General features: G+C 45.5%; 1 protein-coding gene across 1 annotated transcript in view; it reads left to right on the forward strand.

Moving 5' to 3' along the window:
- Window positions 1-4,449, forward strand: part of LOC138986515 (rhox homeobox family member 2-like) — a 28,211-nt gene extending 23,762 nt beyond the window's left edge. The window contains exons 3-4 of the mRNA XM_070366658.1: window positions 600-645; window positions 3,895-4,449. Coding sequence (XP_070222759.1) covers window positions 600-645; window positions 3,895-4,278 — 430 coding nt within the window. The 3' untranslated portion in view covers window positions 4,279-4,449. The remainder of the gene's footprint in view (window positions 1-599; window positions 646-3,894) is intronic.
- The last annotated feature ends 14,516 nt before the right edge of the window (window positions 4,450-18,965 follow it).

The following is an 18,965-nucleotide window of genomic DNA, read 5'->3' on the forward strand; positions in this document are numbered from 1 at the left end:
GTGAATCTCTTCAATTATAATTATCCTCCTGTGTATTGGTTTTGCCCCTGGACTGGCCTCAGATGGTTACTGGAGAATCCATCCTCCAATGGTTGCCTGGTGGCCTGGATTTGACTCCACCTGCAATGCAGGTTGGGTTTGACTCCCTGGGTTGGAGGGCTTGGCAATCCAATCCAGTTTTCTTGCCTGGAGAATCCCCATGGACAGAGGAGCCTGGTGGGATCCAGTCCATGGCGTCCCAAAGAGTGGGACACAGCTGAGTGACTAAGCCCAGGACATATGGGTTGCTGACCTGTGGGTGTGAGTCTTGACTATACCCCTTCTCCACCCTTCCTGTCCATCTTATTGTGTCTCCTTCTTTATATCTGTAGCTGTGGAAGATCTTGTCTGCTCATCTTTCAGGTCATTCTCATCAATAGCTTCTCTGTATATAGTTGTAATTTTGGTGTGCCCAAGGGAGGAAGTAAGCTCAGAGTTTTCTTATGCTGTTATCTTGGCTACTCTCTGAGTAAATATCTTAAATAGTGAGAAATGTACAACATATATTTCATTTCATGCATAATGTCAAATGCTGAATATTTGTAATTATTCCCCCTCAGACAGGAGCTTGCAAGATGCATGGGAGTGACTGAACATAGAATACTGGTGAGTAAACAAAAAAAAGCAGTTTGGCGTAACAGCCATTCTAAAACCCACTTCAGGAACTGGATACCTTATCCTGGACATTCTCAGATTGGTTTGTTTTTGTAGCCTTCATTATGTTTGGGAAATAAGATTGGAACTTCTGGGACTTTGGGGCCAGAATAGATACCTCTTCAGTAAAGTAAACTCTTTCTAACACTGATTTCCTTTAGGGGGCAATTCTCTGTGGACTCATGTTGGGACTGAGTCTGACTTGGGAATTATTTAAATTAATGCACCAAATAGCTGGGTTTTAAGGGGGTCCACCCCTTGAGTGGCAACTCACTCCAATATTCTTGCCTGGAGAATCCCCATGGACAGAGGAGCCTGGTGGGCTACAGTCCATGGGGTCACAAAGCGTCAGACACGACTGAGCGACTAAGCATGCAAGGGGTCCAAGTATAGTAAATTATTTAAAATATTTAAGCCAGGCATGAGCTCTTTCTGCAAGGAGTGAATTTTCAAATATTCAGGCATTTGGGTAAGGGAATAATTCACCTCAGGACGCAACATATGAGCAACAAATGTACGTTTAGTTTAGCTGAGACTGATGGGGAGGGGCATGATTTAAAATCCCAAGTGCCGGATCCTCCTGCTGTTGTTTTTGTGTGTTTGGTAGAGCAACGCAGGAGACACAAGAGACGTGGGGTCCATCCCTATTTTAGGAAGACCTCCTGGAGTAGGAAATGGCAACCTGCTTCAGTATTCTTGCCTGGAAAATACCGTGGACAGAGGAGCCTGGCAGGCTCTGTGGGGTTGCAAAGAGTCAGACACAACTGAGCACACACATACTCACACTCACAACAGTGTAGAGTTTCAGCTGTAAATTTTAATTTTCTCAAATTGTTTGAAGTGCAGCCTGAAAACATTGCTAACAAAGTAGGTTGTGCATTATGATGGAGATGAAGGAAAGGTTTGCAACCCTTAGGAATTTGTCTAAATATATATATTTTAAAAAGTTGAGTAAATTTCCACTGACCTAGAAAGGTGAGTTTGAGAAAATTGGACACTATTACTATATTTATTGGAGATACTGCATATATGCAACATTATGAAACTACCCGATGTATGAGTGAATATTATTTTGAGCAATTTCTAATGTCTAAGGATTTTTTTCTGCCCTTTTCATACTATTTTCAGGGATTGGTTTTGAAGAATTTCTCTCTGATGGCCCATGGTCCATGGCTCTCAACCATGGACTTGTGTTAATTTGTGTTAACATTACTTGTGTTAATTTGAAGTACTTGCCCATTTACCTAGATGGTAATGACTACTTGGTACCTCCAGGCACAGAAACTGAATATTTGTTCTTTGAACAGAGTAAGTTGTATCAAGGGAATATTTTTTTAAAGTATAAAATTAAGAAAGGAAGGAAGAAAAATCAGGAAGGTTTTATTATTTGCTTTGCTGCAGAGTCCCTGTGTGAGGGCAGTGATGGATGCGGGCTGCAGACCTGGTTGGGGTGGGGGTGCGGGTGGGGGTGGGGGTGGGGGTCTGCAAAGCAAGGCTGGGAGCCCTAGGGCCAGGGCTGGGCTCACAGTCAGGTCTGGCCAGGGCTTGGGAGGCCCAGGCCTCTGCTCTCTCATGAAGACAAAGCAAGTTCACTGGGAAGAAAACCTGGTGACATGCTTCTCCAGGGTTTACATAGTGGTCTCTTAATGGAGTTCTGAAGGGGAACAGGACCCACAGGAAACAAATAAGGGAAAAGAGAGAATGTTCCCATCTATTTCCAAATTCTATGGCACGAATTTCCCAAAGAAATATTTAATGCACACCTCCCCTTGTTTTCACATACAGCAAGAGTTACTCTATGAAAGCAGTACTGGGAATATGGAAGTAGTAGCCACCAGCACTTCAGTTAGCCAGTTTTGCATTTTGTTTATCTTTATGCAGATTTGATCCCTGGTACACTCTATCCCCCCGCCTCCAAAATGAGCTCTATTAATGTGGCTCCTTAAGACTACCTATTCATGCATCAGAAGGGCCCAGATACTAAGATGGGAGAGGAAAAATGAGGCGATAGAGAGAGGAGGCCTTTGGTTTCATGTAAAACTTGCAGAGTGAAAACATCCAAAAACATTAAATATGATGTAATTCCAACAAGTGGGATGCTGAGGGAGCAGTGGCACCCACAGCACAGGTTTTTCTTTCAGTTGTTGAAAGTTGGCTCATATTTCGGAAGGAGCCATTTTGTGAATCCTGACCCACGTGTTTATCAATTCTCTTCCTAATATGCAGGTTGCATGCTCTTGCCTTAATCCTGAGGGGACAATGAGGCTCTCCTGGTTGAGAGGCAGCACCTAGAGAGCAGGGCTGTGCTGGGCATGAGAGACTCTGGTCCAAGGTCCTGCAGCCGCACCCAGAGCAGAAGGAGCTGACTGGGTCCTGAGCCTGGGCAAATTTGGAGGGCGGGGCAGGGTGGAGAGTGCAGAGCTGAGAAAGGCAACAGTGGTTGCGTCCTCCCCGCCATCTCTTGGCCGGCCGAGATTTTAAGAATGTTAGTCACTTTGGGCCGACTTTGTTTCACGGACAGAGGAGCCTGGCAGGCTGCAGTCCATAGGGTCGCCCAGAGTCGGACGGACTGAAGCCACTAAGCAGCAGCAGTCTAAACCTCTCTGATCTGCAGTCTGGTACTGAGGCTGTGTCCAGGGCTTCCACTCCACTGGTGTCAGCAGACGAGCCACAGAGTCCCTGGGCCCCCACGACCAAACCTCACTGGCAACACCAGCTCCGTCTCTATAACCGTCACAGCAGTCCCTGAGGACAGCTTTTATTTACAAACCCAGCCCGTGCCTATTGATTATTTACTGTGCACCAAAGATGGGTCATTCAAAATGGGTCCCGTTCCTCTCAGTATGATTTTAAAAGGCACCCACTTTATCATGTGCTCAACTTCCCCCACCACGAAGGTGCGCCTGCCTAGTGAGTGGCGTTAGTGGCAGGAATAGTAATAGGTGGGAGGAGAGACAAGGCGAGAAGCCAGTCCAGAGCCAGGCACATCATCAGTGCTCACTTGCTGGGGGTGGGGGGTAGGGGCTGATGGGAGGGCCTTTAAGTAAATGTCCTAAAAAATTTTAACCAGAAGGAAATAGCTTCTTCTCCTGGTGTAGTTTCCCATCTTCAAGTCACCAAGATTTCCCTGCTCCGTTTTTTCCTGTCTGACATTAACTGGTCCATGTACTAACCCAGCCCCCTTTTTCTCTCTGACTGGAGGTGTGGTTTAATCACAGAAGGACCAGGTGGAGGAAATGTCAGAGAGCACTGAGGTTCAGAGATGCGCCGCCCCTGCTCCCGGCCCACCGTGTGGTCAGCAACAGGGGTGGACCCTGCAACACCGTCCTCGTTCAGGAGCCGGATTGGGTCTGGGTCCCTCTGGAGCCGATGCCCCTGGAGCTGATGCCCTTGCCTTCCGTGCCCCCCTTGATGCCACCCGTGCCACCCTTGATGCCCATGCTGCCCTTACCCCTTCTGTTTCTGCCTCCTCTGCCCTGGATTCTACCAGCCTCCATTCACTCCGGCTGCCCTCACGGCCTTGCCTGGTCCCCTACCACCGGTGGCCTTTCTGTAGCCCCGTTTCCTCTTGAATGGTCTCCATGACAGCTTTGTCGAAAGTGCCTTTGAGCCAGATTGAAGTTCCGATACCTCAGCATCAAGCACACAGGGCCCGCCAAGTGCCTGCCAAGTGTCTTACATACACATGCTGAGTCACTGACCCACTATTTTAGGGCCCGTTTTCTGTGTTTTCAATAAAGTAGTGAATTCTCTGCATATTTGTTCTGTGTGTCACATGGGGTTAGTGCATCTGATGGAAACTGCTGCTCCACAGTCACCATCAGTAAGCCACACACATCTCTGAAGTTTCCCAGGTGCCCAGGAGGGGTGTACCGAGACCCATCCATTCGCTTCCACCCTCATCTCCAACACCCGTCCTTCCCCCACCCTGCACCACTGGGACCACCTAGATGTGCAAGACGGGTCGCTTGAGTCTCCAAGGAAGGAGAGTGTGTTCCCAGAGGCAAGGACCCCAAGGGCCACTTTTACAGGGGCTGCTCATAGGGCTTTATGGAGGAGAGGGAGCTGGGTGTTCATCTGGTTCTCTCCCAGTTCTGTTCACCACCTTCCCTTTTGCGGAGGATATGCGGGGTGGGGTGGGGGCACAGATGGAAACCACTCCAGCAGGAGGGGGAGTTCCTGGCTCTGTAGAGGAAATGCAAGAGGAAACTCTGTCTAGGCCAGTGTGAGACATTTCCCCTCTCCCAGAGGTGGAAAACTTAGCCCTCCTTCCCCAGCTCAGAGTTGATCATGTGGCCTTCAGATATATTTTGTCACCTTCAACATCCTGGGGAGAACCTGGGTTCCAGCTAATTTAATACTGCAAAGAAGGCTCTTGGTTGAGTGCTGCCTCAAGCCAGGAGGGTGGTCCCTGAGCACTGATGCAGGATAATCACATTATTTAAGAGAAGCAGGAAGACCTTGCCTTTCTTCTTCAAATGGAATTCCCAGGTGGAAACCACCCAGGAAAGGGTATGTGAGGAGAAGGAGAAGGCCATCAGCCAAATTGGGGGTTGGGGTTGTAGCTGGGGGTTGGGGTGGGGAGGGGATCATTTGCTGGCAGAGGAAGAGAGTCTTCTCCAGTTGCCTATCCCAGAGGAAGGAGGGACTAAAGAATGGGGAGGGGGAGTGTCCAGGCCCAGAACCTTATGGAACTGGCTCTCTCCAGCCCTTGGCCATGCCAATTTGCCCAAAGAAAACCGCATTAAACTCTGGATTTAAAAATAACAGCATTGGGACTTCTCTGGTGGTTCAGTGGCTGGGAAACTGCTCTCTCCCCCAATGCCCCAGAGATTAGGTGCTGGAACACTGGTCACACCTGGAGCTGGATGCAAACTTCCAGCAACTAATGTTATCTGCTGCAAAATAAAACAGGGTGCCATTCCCATGCTGCAAGATTTCTTGTAACTGTTTGAAGATCTCTCCAACCACAGCAAAGACCCTGTCCTGTCTTTTCTCAAAAAAAATATAAATAATAAAGAATATTTTAAACAGATTATTTTGTTGTAGTTTCTCTTCAAACAAATAAGAACATTGTGATGGTATCATTTGGTTTTGTACATATATCCTGCTACTGCTAACTGCTGCTAAACTCTTCAGTCATGTCCGAAGCATTGGGACTTCTCTGGTGGTTCAGTGGCCCACTCTGGCTCCCCGTCCTGGGATTTTCCAGGCAAGAACACTGGAGTGGGTTGCTGGATTCCTTCTCAATGCAACTAAGAGTGAAAATGTGCAACTAAAGAGCCTCAGTCGTGTCCGACTTTGGAAGATCTCTCCTGGACTGCAAAGCCTACCAGGCTCCATAAATAAGGAATATTTTAAAAAAGACTTGGAGTTCTCTAAATAACATTGTCTTCTCAGTTTATATATCCAAACTCGTCAAACTATATACATTAAATATGTGCATTATTGTATGTTAAGTAACAAGTTGAAATAAATACATAAAACAACAATAAAGTTTTTGGTAAGTCAGTAGGTTTGGTAAGCTCTGGCACATTAGTCATATAGTAACTTAATCCTTCAAAGAATGACCCACTTGTTCATTTGGTCATTGTGTCTTGACTTTTGGTAAAATGATGGCTTTTGATGAATTGACTTGGAACCAAATCCAAGACGTCTAAGGCCAAGCCAATGAGGCAGGGTGTTTATTTATGGAAAGGTCCTATTTAGAACCCCCTCATGGAGCCCTGTGCTCCAACATGAGAAGGAAAAGGATGGGATTTTATTCTCACATATGAGTGAGAGACATCATTCTTGATCCTCTCTCCTAAGGGCCTTTCCCAGGGGGTGCTAGGGGTAAAGAACACTCCCAGAGACATAAGAGACTGGGGTTCTATCCCTGGCTCAGGAAGATCCCCTGGAGGAAGGCATGGCAACCCACTCCAGTGTTCTTGCCTGGAGAATCCCACGGACAGAGGAGCCTGCTGGGCTACAGTCCATGGCGTCACAGAGAGTTGGACACGACTGAATCGACTTAGCACAGCAGCACGCCCTGTCCTTTCCTAGTTCCTTTTCTCCCTTTACCTTCCTGATGAGAGGCTATTTGGCAGAATGGGTGTGAGAGGTCAAGAGCATGGTCAAGTTTGGGGTCTGGGTGATGAATGGGGAGAACCACTGCCGATGACTTTTGAGGAGCCCTCCCTTACTAACCCTCAATACCTTAGTGAAGGCATGATGCATACAGAGAGGAACATGGAACCATATATTACCATATGTAAAATAGATAGCCATTGGGAATTTGCTGTATGACTTAGGGAACTCAAACAGGGGCATTGTAACAACCTAGAGGGGATGGGGAGGGAAGTGGGAGGGAGATTCAAGAGGGAGGGGACATATGTACACCTATGGCTGATTCATGTTGATGTTGGGCAGAAACCAACAGAATCCTGTAAAGCAATTATCCTTCAGTGAAAAATAAATAAATAAATACCTGAGTGGCCATCCAACCTGCAAGCAGCTGCAGCAGAAGCCTCAGAAGAAGTTTATGACTCCCTGTTCCCTAGGGTTTTCAGATGGAAAGTTTGAGTGCTGCTATGGCAACAGCTGAGCTATTTCAAATCCTGAAGATGATGCTGTGAAAGTGCTGCACTCAATGTGCCAGCAAATTTGGAAAACTCAGCAGTGGCCACAGGACTGGAACAGGTCAGTTTTCATTCCAATCTCAAAGAAAGGCAACGCAAAAGAATGTTCCAACTACCACTCGGTTGCACTCATCTCACATGCTAGCAATGTATTTCTCAAAATTCCCCAAGTTAGGCTTCAACCGTATGTGAACTGAGAACCTCCAGATGTTTACGCTGGATTTAGAAAAGGCAGAGGAACTAGAGATCAAATTGCTGACATCTGTGGGATCATAGAAAAAGCAAGAGGATTCCAGACAAACATCTACTTCTGCTTTATTGGCTATGCCAAAGCCTTTGACTGTGTGGATCACATCAAACTCTGGGAAATTCTTCAAGAGATGGGGATATCAGGCCACCTTACCTGCCTCCTGAGAAATCTGAAGGCGGATCAAGAAACAACAGTTAGAACCAGACATGGAACAGTGAACTGGTTCCAAATTGGGAAACGAGTAGATTGTCACCCTGTTTATTTAACTTATATGCAGAGTACATCATGCAAAATGCCAGGCTGGATGAATCACAAGCTGGAATCAAGATTGCCAGGAGAAATATCAATAACCTCAGATATACAGATGACACCACCCCTATGGCTGAAAGTGAAGAGGAACTAAAGAGCCTCTTGATGAAAATGAAAGAGGAGAGTGAAAATGCTGGCTTAAAACTCCACACTCAAAAAAGGAACACCATGCCATCACTTCATGGCAAATAGATGGGGAAACAATGGAAACAATAACAGACTTATCTTTTGGGTCTCCAAATCACTGAAGATGGTGACTGCAGCCATGAAATTAAGACACTTGCTCCTTGGAAGAAAAGCTGTGACCAACCTAGACAGCATATTGAAAAGCAGAGACATGACTTCACTGGCAAAGGCCCGTCTACTCAAAGCTCTGGTTTTTCCAGTAGTCATATGTGGATGTGAGAGTTGGCCTATAAAGAAAGCTGAGCGCCGAAGAATTGATGCTTTTGAACTGTGGTGTTGGAGAAGACTGTTGAGAATCCCTTGGACAGCAAAGAGATCAAACCAGTCAATCTTAAAGGAAATCAGTCCTGAATATTCTTTGGAAGGACTGATGCTGAAGCTGAAGCTCCAATTACTTTGGCTACCTGATGGAAAGAATTTACTCATTGGAAAGACCCTGATGCTGGGAAGGATTGAAGGCAGGAGGAGAAGGGGACATCACCTACTTGATGGATATGAATTAGAGCAAGCCCCGAAAGTTGTTTATGGACAGGGAAGCCCAGTTACTGCAGTCCATGAATTGCAACGAGTCCGACACGACTGAGCAACTGAACAGAACTGATGGCAACAACAATATCAACCAATTGGAAGTAAAACTCCTCTGCTTCAGTTCATTCAAGGAGGAGAAATTGGAGGCAGCTGAGGGAAGGAGGGTGTCGTCAGTTACAGAAACTTACCTGACCTCAGTAACAGCAAGAGTCCATAGTTGCCTTACTCAGTTTCCTCCCAGCAAGAGGTTAGTTTGCAGGGTTGTGCCACAAGGAATTACAATGATAAATGTCGCAGCTGGTATGTACTGTATTCTTATGTGCCAGTCACTGGGTCAAGGTCTCAGTATTTATCTAGACGTTTACTTCTCAAAGCATGTATTAGTACTTTCACAGTAAACTGCAAAAAGGGAGAGAGAGAGACAGTATTTGCTTTGCCCAAGACAAACCCAGAACTGTCCGTGCTGTTAGTTGGTTATTCCTAAATTCTGAGATCAGGGCCTCTGGCTGTGCTTGATGGTTTATTTTTTTCTTTTCTTATCTGTTTTTTTTTTTTTGCCACACACTGTGGCAGTCAGGATCTTTGCTCCCCAACCAGGAATTGAACCCATGCCCCCTGCAGTGGAAGTGCAGAGTCTTAACCATCGGACCCCCAGGGAAGTCCTTTGATGGTTTCTTTAAAAAATATCTTTTATTAAACACAGATGAGAGACAATATACTATAATGGTTTTCAGCAGAGTCAGGAGTAATTTACAATACCTTTCTTTTGTCAATTTCCTTGTCTCCAAAATGGGGAAAACAATAATGCCTACTAAATATGATTTTTGTGAGGATTAAATCAGGTAATTCATTGAAAGACTGAGAATAGTATATGGTACGTGGTAATCTTTCTCTATAAGCTTCAGATATTATTTCTATTATTAATATTAGTAGTAGGAGGAGAATGACAAGGTCTTAATTGGTAAAATGAAAAGATTATGACCTCTGTCCAAACCCAGTTTTATTTTACTAATATTCAGTTCAGTTGAGTTGCTCAGTTGTGTCCGACTCTTTGTGACCCCATGAATCGCAGCACGCCAGGCCTCCCTGTCCACCACCAGCTCCTGGAGTTCACTCAGACTCACGTCCATCGAGTCAGTGATGCCATCCAGCCATCTCATCCTCTGTCGTCCCCTTCTCCTCCTGCCCCCAATCCCTCCCAGCATCAGAGTCTTTTCCAATGAGTCAACTCTTCGCATGAGGTGGCCAAAGTATTGAGTTTCAGCTTCAGCATCAGTCCTTCCAATGAACACCCAGGACTGATCTCCTTTAGGATTGACAGGTTGGATCTCCTTGCAGTCCAAGGGACTCTCAAGAGTCTTTTCCAACACCACAGTTCAAAAGCATCAATTCTTCGGTGCTCAGCTTTCTTCACAGTCCAACTCTCACATCCATACATAACCACTGCAAAAACCATAGCCTTGACTAGACGGACCTTTGTTGGCAAAGTAATGTCTCTGCTTTTGAATATGCTATCTAGGTTGGTCATAACTTTCCTTCCAAAGAGTAAGCGTCTTTTAATTTCATCGCTGCAATCACCATCTGCAGTGATTTTGGAGTCCCCCCAAATAAAGTCTGACACTGTTTCCACTGTTTCTCCATCTATTTCCCATGAGGTGATGGGACTAGATTCCATGATCAATACTAATATTACTAGTCTATGAGATCTCCAAGGTTTGGAGCCCCTGCCGTTAACCATGGTGCTTGTATACGGAGTGGTTGATTTCTCCTGTTAAGACAATGCCTCCGTCCCAACAAAGAAAGGGAAGTGCTTGGCTAAGTGCCATCTCTGAGCTCACTGCCTGGAGGACAGCACACAAACCCAGGACCCACACGGAGACTATGCCACTGAGCCGACCTGGAGAGGGAGAGGCATGTGGGTGGGGAGGAGGAAATGTGAGAGGCAGCTGGCTTCATAGGAAGAAAACAAACTGTGGACTCGGATTCAAATCAGAGCTCTGCCACAGACTGGCTCTGTGACTTTGAACAAACTGTTACAGCTTTCTGAACCTCATCCGTACAACGGGATCTTAATAGTAGTTAGTTCATAGAGCTGAAAAGGAGATGAAGAGATTCACGTGGAGCACTCAAGAAAACCTGGCAAGCTGTAGGTGTTCAATAAACATTTGCTACCACGAAGATGATGAAGACACTAATACAGCAGACAGAACAAAGAAGTAGAGGGATAAAAAGAGCCCACTGCTTCCCAGAAGCGAGGAGAATTTTCTCAGTGCCACAAGGACCGATGTGTCTTGAGCTCTCCCTCACTAGGGTCAATGCCAGGCAGCCAAGAAAGAAGGAGGATTTGCATGGCCCCTCACTGATGAGCACACGCACTCCAGAGCTATGAATACTGCTGATGCTGGAGACGGGCCTCAGTTCTGCTCTCCTACCTGAATCCCACAAAACCCATCAGATCAACTGCTATAAACTTCTGGTGCCATAGCAGGACCCAAATCAGAATTCTCCCCTCTTCCTGGCCACAGAAGGGAAAAAAATAGTTACTGAAGAAGTAGCAAAAGTTGGGGCTTTCCTGGTAGCTCAGTTGGCAAAAAATCCACCTGCAGTGCAAGAGACCCAAGACCAATGTCTAGGTCAGGAAGATAACCTGGAGAAGGCATAGGCCACCCATGCCAATATTCATGGGCTTCTCTGGAGGCTCAGATGGTAAACAATCCATCTGCAATGTGGGAGACCTGGGTTCAGTCCCTGGTTGGGAAGATCCCCTGGAGGAGGGCATGGCAACCCACTCCAGTATTCTAGCCTGGAGGATCCCCATGGACAGAGGAGCTTGGGGAGCTCAGAAAGGGCCGGACTGAACAACTCAGCACAGCACAGACCAATGGAAAGAACAACATACAAATGGTATTCAGGTACCCTCTTCTGGACCATCTGGGCAAGGGCTTTCCCAAAGACATCTCTGTGTCCACTCACTCAATCCCAGGGCTTCAAGGGAGATTCATGGGCTATCCCCGCTAAGGAACTCTAATCTGGGGTCAGGAAGCAGATTATGAAGAACCTGACAGAGTCCCACTAGAGTCTGCATGGTGATGGCCCTGGATTTCACCTTTGCTGGTGAATCTGGAGATGAACCAGAGAGGCCCAGTGTCTTAGTCAGCTCAGGACAGTTACTGGCCTCTTAGTAGCCCTTGGTGGATACTGTGCACATGATTCATGGCTGTGAAGTAATCTTTTAAAAAATAGTTATTTATTTATTTGGCTATGTCAGGTCTTAGTTGCGGCATGTGGGGTAATTCATAAAGGCACACGGGCTCTGTAGTTGTGGGCACATGTGGCTAAGTAGCTCCGAGCCATGTAGGATGTTAGTTCCCTGACCAGAGATCAAAGCTGCATCCCCTGCATTCGAAAGTGGATTCTTAACCACTGGACCACCAAAGAAGCCCCTAAATAATCTTAAGATCATAAATTCTAGTCATGGCATGGATCCAAGCAGATGTCTCAACTCACCTGATGGAGGTGGTTCAGGAATCTTATATAGAAATGGTACCTACAGGAATGAGCAAAATGCAGAGCAGATGGGGTCTCACAACTCCCTGAAAGGTTCTCAGGGGTGTCTCTTTGGCTCCCTGGCACATTGCCCAAAGAGCCACTGCTTCCACTGGCCCTGTGAGGGTCCAGGTACAAAGACCTCCTGGATCACCAATCCCAACTTTTTTAGCACCAGAACCAGTTTCGTGGAAGAGAATTTTCCATGGACGGGGTGGGGTCATGGTGGTTTCAGGACGATTCAAGCAGGTTACATTTATTGTGCACTTCGTTTTTATTATCATGACATCAACTCCACTTAGATCATCAGGCATTAGATCCCGGGGATTGGGGACCCCTGTCCTGGACCATAAGTGGGCCTGATCAGCACACCTGATGGCTCCTCCCGGTCAACTACAAACAAGCAGGAATGGGGCACAGCTGCCATTGAATCTGAGACAGCCCTTTCCCTTACTGAGTTTGGCGAGGGATGCTCATTGCAACGGGCAGAGCCTCATGCAGTGTGGATGTCTGTCCAGGTCACTCCAACAAGAAGGCTTGCTGTATCTTCACTGAACCGTGGATGTGGCTAATGGCCTTGCCATTCGGTCAGGCTTCTGGCAAGACTCAGACTGGCATATAGAGCAAGACTCCCTGCAGGGACCACCTGTGTTCCTCTCTAGGTAAGGTGTGTGTTTTCTTTTTAATTAATTAATTAATTAAATTTTTGGAGGCTAATTACTTTATAATATTGTACTGGTTTTGCCATATATTGACATGAATATGCCACGGGTGTACATGTGTTCCCCATCCTGAACCCCCCTCCCACCTCCCTCCCCATCCCATCCCTCTGGGTAATCCCAGTGCACCAGCCCGAGCACCCTGTATCATGCATCAAGCCTGGACTGGCAATCCGTTTCACATATGATAATATACATATTGGTGCTAAGTCACTTCAGTCATGTCCGACTCTGTGCGACCCCATAGACAGCAGCCCAGCAGGCTCCGCCATCCCTGGGATTCTCCAGGCAAGAACACGAGTGGGTTGCCATTTCCTTCTCCAATGCATGAAAGTGAAAAGTGAAAGTGAAGTCGCTCAGTCGTGTCCGACTCTTAGCGACCCCATGGACTGCAGCCTACCAGGCTCCTCTGTCCATGGGATTTTCCAGGCAAGAGTACTGGAGTGGGGTGCCATTGCCTTCTCCGAATATACATGTTACGTAAGGTGTTTTTATTCTCTGCTTTTTTCAAGATTTTCTCTGTGTTTGGTTTTCTGCAATTTGAATATGATATGCCTAGGTGTGTTTTTTTTTTTTTTCTTTTGACGTTTATATTGCTTGGTGTTCTCTGAACTTCCTAGATGTGTTGACCTCTCACTAATTTTAGAAAAATCCCAGCTATTATTACTTCAAATACTTCCTCTCTTTCTTTGCTTTGTGTAGTCCCATTATACCTGTTATACCTTTTGTAATTGTCCCACAGTGATTGGAAGATATTCTATTCTATGTTTTATTAATTTTTTCTCTACATTTCAGTTTGAGGGGGGTTCTACTGATAAATCTTCAAACTCTCTGATTCTAATCCCAGCCCTTTCCAATCATCTGATGCATCCATTAAATATATTCTTTATTTCTTTGCAGTTTTTTATTCTACTATTTCCTTTATATTCTTTCTAAGGGTTTCTATCTCTCTGTTTACATTATCCATCTGTTCTTGCAAGTTGTCCACCTTTTCCACTGGAGCCCTTAGCATATTGATCTATTTTAAATTCTCAGTCAGATAATTTCATATCTCTGCTATACCTGAATCTGCTTCTGACACTTGCTTTGTCTCTTCAGACTATTTCTTCTTTCCTTTTATCAGGCTATGCATCTTTTAGTTGTCGTTGAAAGCCAATAATGATCAGGTATTTGGAAGTACACAGGCCTTTGTATGACATCTTATTTTTGTCTGGCCAAGAGATATGCTGTGTTTACAGTTTTCTGTATCTGTAGTATCAGAGGATTCAATTTCCACAAGTGTTTTGTTTTTGCCTGCTGGCGTCTTTCGTTTCCCATAGACCGCTTCTTAAATAGAGTCTGAGCCTTCCGTTCTTTCATCTGTGACCCACTGCATTATAAGGAGACCTTGTTGATGTTTGGTCAGGTCTGGGTTGAGGAGACACGTTCTATAATCTCATCGTTTGGGCTCAGTTGTTTAGTGTCCCTGACCCCCTGGACTATGACCTTCACAAGTAGTCCTCAGCTTTTTTCTTCTCTTCTGCGAAGGTCAATGTCTAGGGGATTGGAAGTTTGGTAATTTCCCTTACCCCAAGTCCAAGAAGGCTCTGGTGAAGTCTTCTCCCTTGCTGGGTAGGCCATTGTTACGAAGAATGCTCTTGGCTTGTTTCCAGATGGTTACTTCTCCCCTCTTTCTTGGTCAAACAGGAGGCAATATTTCTCTGATCTTTACCAAGAAAACGTGTTGAGGATCCTAGGAGTAAACACCATGATTGTGGGGGTGGGGGTTGCTTTGATTAGGTCCCTAGGAATTTTTAATTCTCAAGTTAGTCCACACTCAGTCACCAGCAATTCATTGAAGCTACCTTTGAAGTTCCAGGTTTTAGATTTCAGCATTTTCTGCCTCAGGTGTGCTGATCTGTGTTCACTATAATCTGTAATCTCGAGAACCAGCTCTTTCTCCGGTTCAGGGATTACAATTTGTCCCATGACCTCAATTCTGTGATGTGGCCAAGAATGGTCATTGATTTTTAATCTGTTCATATTTTTTCTTCTGAGGGTGGGAATGATGACTTGCAAGCTCTTATTGGAGTGGAATCTTTCCTTTAGATTTTAGACATTGTTTTCTTTAGCTCTTTGGATACATCAGGGCTTCCCTTGTGGCGCAGCTGGTAAAGAATCCACCTGCAGTGCTGGAGACCTGGGTTTGATCCCTGGGTTGGAAAGGTCCCCTGGAGAAGGAAAAGGCCACCCACTCCAGTATTCTATCCTGGATAATTTCATGGACTGTATAGTCCATGTGGTAGCAAAGACTTGGACACGATTGAGTGACTTTCATTTCCCCACACTTGGATACATTAAAATATCTGAAAAAAGTCCACTAAAAGATATGGAAGACCGTTAAATGCATTATTACTAGTGAAAGAAGCCCGTTTCAAAAGGGTACGTGCTGAATGAGTCCATTTATATGCCATTTGGGGAAAAGGCAGAAGTATGGAGACAGACAAAAAACAGAAAAAAGATCAGTGGTTGCCAGGAGGAGGGAGGAGGGAGGAGTAGGAAGAACACAGAGGGTTTGCAGGGCAGTGAAAATACTCTGTTTGACAGTATAATGATGGATACACGTCCTTAATACATTTGTCCAAATCCATAGAAGGTACAACACCAAGGGTCCCCTGGTTACTTCTGCAAACTCCTTTGGAGCCTCTTTCCTCACTCCTGATATCTAGCCACTCCTGCACCTTTCTTAGATTCAGCATTTTGGCCCAGCAACTTTCATCCGGCTTAGGTATCCTTCAGGTTAAGCTTTTGTGTCTCTTCCTGAGTGGCCTTCCTTGACCTGACAACCCAAGTCAGAATCCATGTATTCTCTCTCCTTGTACCACGTTCCTTACACGGACACATCACCATTTGTGTATTTATTGGTTTACTGTCTGGGTCCCTGGTTGGGAGGCAAATTCCATGACAGGAAGGAAAGCATCTGTCTTTCTCCCTGAGGTCTTCCCAGCACCTAGCCCAGGGCCCAAATGGAATAGGTGCTCAGTTGACACAGGTGGAATGAGTGAATAAAGGAGGTTTACTCACCCATTCTGTAGGGGTTGATGCTGTTATCTCTGAGTAGTGACGTACCTGATGCCACACAACTAGCAAGTGGACATGAATGGGTAAGATCTCAGAATTACAGTTCTTAGGTGAATAGGCATCTTGGAAAGTATTTGCTAAGGGGATGGAAAGTAGGGGTGGGGAGAAGTGGGGTGTGGAGCAAGTCAGTTTGGAAGATTCCTGAGCAGTGACTCTCGGGGAACTGGCCCCTGGCCAAGGACCTGCAAGACATAGTTTCAGGATTTACAATTGTTGAAAAACGTCCTCCGTTTTCATAATACAGATCGCTGATAAACGGCCCTGCGGGAAGGCTAATAGAAAACACAGCGCCTTCCCTGTAAGGGCAGGTTTTGCAGTTTATGGGAAGGAGGCAGGCTTAAAAGGCTCCAGGGAAACTGGCCCTCGCCCCCGCCTTCTACCATTTTCCTAAGCAGAGCAAAGGGCTGCGGGGCGCGGGAGACGCCACCGGTGATGCCAGGACCACACTCGCATAGAGGAAAGTAGATCTTGGTGACCCTGCATCCCGCAGGCTGCACATCGCTCTCCGCCCCACAGACTCCCACACCGCCCTCAGTCTGCACCTCACTTCTCAGACTCCACACGTCCCCACTGCAGCCCCTAGTAACCTCCAGTTCCCCCCTTGTCACCTAGCGGTCTCACATCAACGCACGAAGTGCGAGAAGCTCCTAGGGAAGGCCAAGTGCGGAGAGTCAGCGTGGAACCAACTCCCCAGCAGAGGGCGCGGGAGAGTCAAGGCCGCCACCGCCAGACCCCGCCTTTCTAAGAAACAGACTCTCTCCTTTGCCCCGCATGAGTTCGCCTATTCCTGTGTGCTCAGTGGCTAAGTCGTGTCCGACTCTTGGCGAGTCCATGGACTGTACCCCGGCAGGCTTCTCTAGCCACGGAATTTTCCAGGCAAGAATACCGGAGTGGGTTGCCATTTCCTACCCGAGGGGATCTTTCTGGCCCAGGGATCGAACCCGTGTCTCTTCTGTCTCCAGCATTGGCAAGCAGATTCTTTACCGCGGAGCTACCAGGGCAGCCCTAAATGGCCTTATGGATAGCCGAGAAATAAAGGTTAGTTATTATTATTATTATTTTATCATTTTCTGATGTATATTTAACAGGTGATCTTAAGAAAGAAACCAAGAATCTATGGACTGAGAACGGGACCGGGGACTGTGTTTAGCCAGTTTGCTTTTCTTTTTTTTTTTTTAATTTAAATTTATTTATTTTAATTGGAGGCTAATTACAATACTGTATTGGTTTTGTTTCTTTTTTGGCTCCAGTTGCCGGGTGTGTTGTTTCGGCGTCCAGTGTGTTTTGTTTGTCTGTTAATGTGTAGGTTAAAAATCGTCTTTCTCGGGAGACTGGGGTTGTCTTACACACTCTAATATATACATAATAGATGACAAAGAAGGACCTACTGTGTAGCAGAGGGAACTCAGTACTCTGTACTGAGGAAAGAATCTTAAAAAAGAGTGGAGACTGGTGAATGTTATGTGGCAGCCTGGATGGGAGGGCGATTTGGGGGAGAATGGACATGTGTATGTATGGCTGAGGCCCTTTGGCTGTTCTCCTGAAATTATCACAACATTGTTAGTTGACAACAGGGAAGGTGTGACAAGACGTTTTATGGACATTAAATCCCCACAGCCCTTTTTGTGTTTCCTTTTTTGGTAAAGAACTTGCCTAGGAATGATATGGACCAAGTCAAAGAATGTTAGAGCTGGAAGGAATTTTTGAAATTAAACCGCCTTCTTGTTATTACATATGCGGAATAGGAAGCCCAGAGAGGATAATGACAGAGCACCTGAGTGCAGTCGGTTTCCAGTCTGGAGCTCAAGCTGGAAGCAGTATCTCTCAGGGAAAAGGAGTAGCAAGCTGTTCTCCTGTGAGTTTCTCTTGTGTCCGTGGGCCCACTATTTCTTATTCTCAATAGATGTGGGAAAGAGCACAGAAACAGAGGTTGTTGTCTCTCAATCTTGTATTTTTAATCTGGGAAGCTATTAAAGAGTCACACTGGGACAGATTTCAGGTTTATATTCCCACTTGAAGCTTTGGAAACTAGTCACTATTCCGACCAAAGCCTGTACAGTGTCACCCTTATTTGTCTTGGATGCTTGGGGCTAGTGCACTGGGACAACTCAGAGGGATGGTGTGGGGAGGGAGGAGGCAGGAGGGTTCAGGATGGGGAACACATGTATACCTGTGGCGGATTCATTTTGATATTTGGCAAAACTAATACAATTTGTAAAGCTTAAAAATAAAATTAAATTAAAAAACACTTAAAAATTAAGGAATCAGTCACTCTGTTTTATTGGTTGATTTTGTTTCTTTGTATTTACATATTTTTAATTGAGTTATAGTTGATGTGCAATATTATGAAGTTCAGGGATACAACATAGTGATTCACAGTTTTTAAAAGTTATAGTCCGTTTATAGTTCTTATGACATATTGCTATATTCCATGTGCTGCACAATATGTCCTTGAAGCTTATTTATTTCATATACAGTAGTTTGTACCTAGGCATCCGTTACTTGGATCTTGTCCTTCCCGACTTTTTCTCCCCCACTGATAGTCAGTAGTTTGTTCTCTATATTGGTGAGTTTAGTTTCTTTCTTTGGGTCATAGTCACAAGCTTGCTTTACTTTTTAGGTTCCACATACAAGTGATATCATACAGTGTTTGTCTTTCTCTGACTTATTTCACTAAGCGTAATACTCTCCAAGTCCATCCATGTTGTTGCAAATGACAAAATTTCCTTCATTTTATGGCTCAGTAGTATTCCACTGTGTGTCTATACATATACACCACATCCTCTTTATTCCTCTGTTGATGGACACCTGGGTAGATTCCATATCTTGCTTATTGTAAATAGTACTGCAATGAATGCTGTGGTGCATGTATCTTTCCAAATTAATCTTTCTTTTTTTTTTTTTTTTTTTTTTCGGATATCTCCCTAGGAACACTCACCCTCTTTGAGAAGCTGGTGGAATATCCAGAGGTTGATGGCCTAGCTCAGAAGTCAG

The sequence above is a fragment of the Bos mutus genome, chromosome X (genome assembly GCF_027580195.1).
Source record: "Bos mutus isolate GX-2022 chromosome X, NWIPB_WYAK_1.1, whole genome shotgun sequence".
Lineage (NCBI taxonomy): Eukaryota > Metazoa > Chordata > Mammalia > Artiodactyla > Bovidae > Bos > Bos mutus.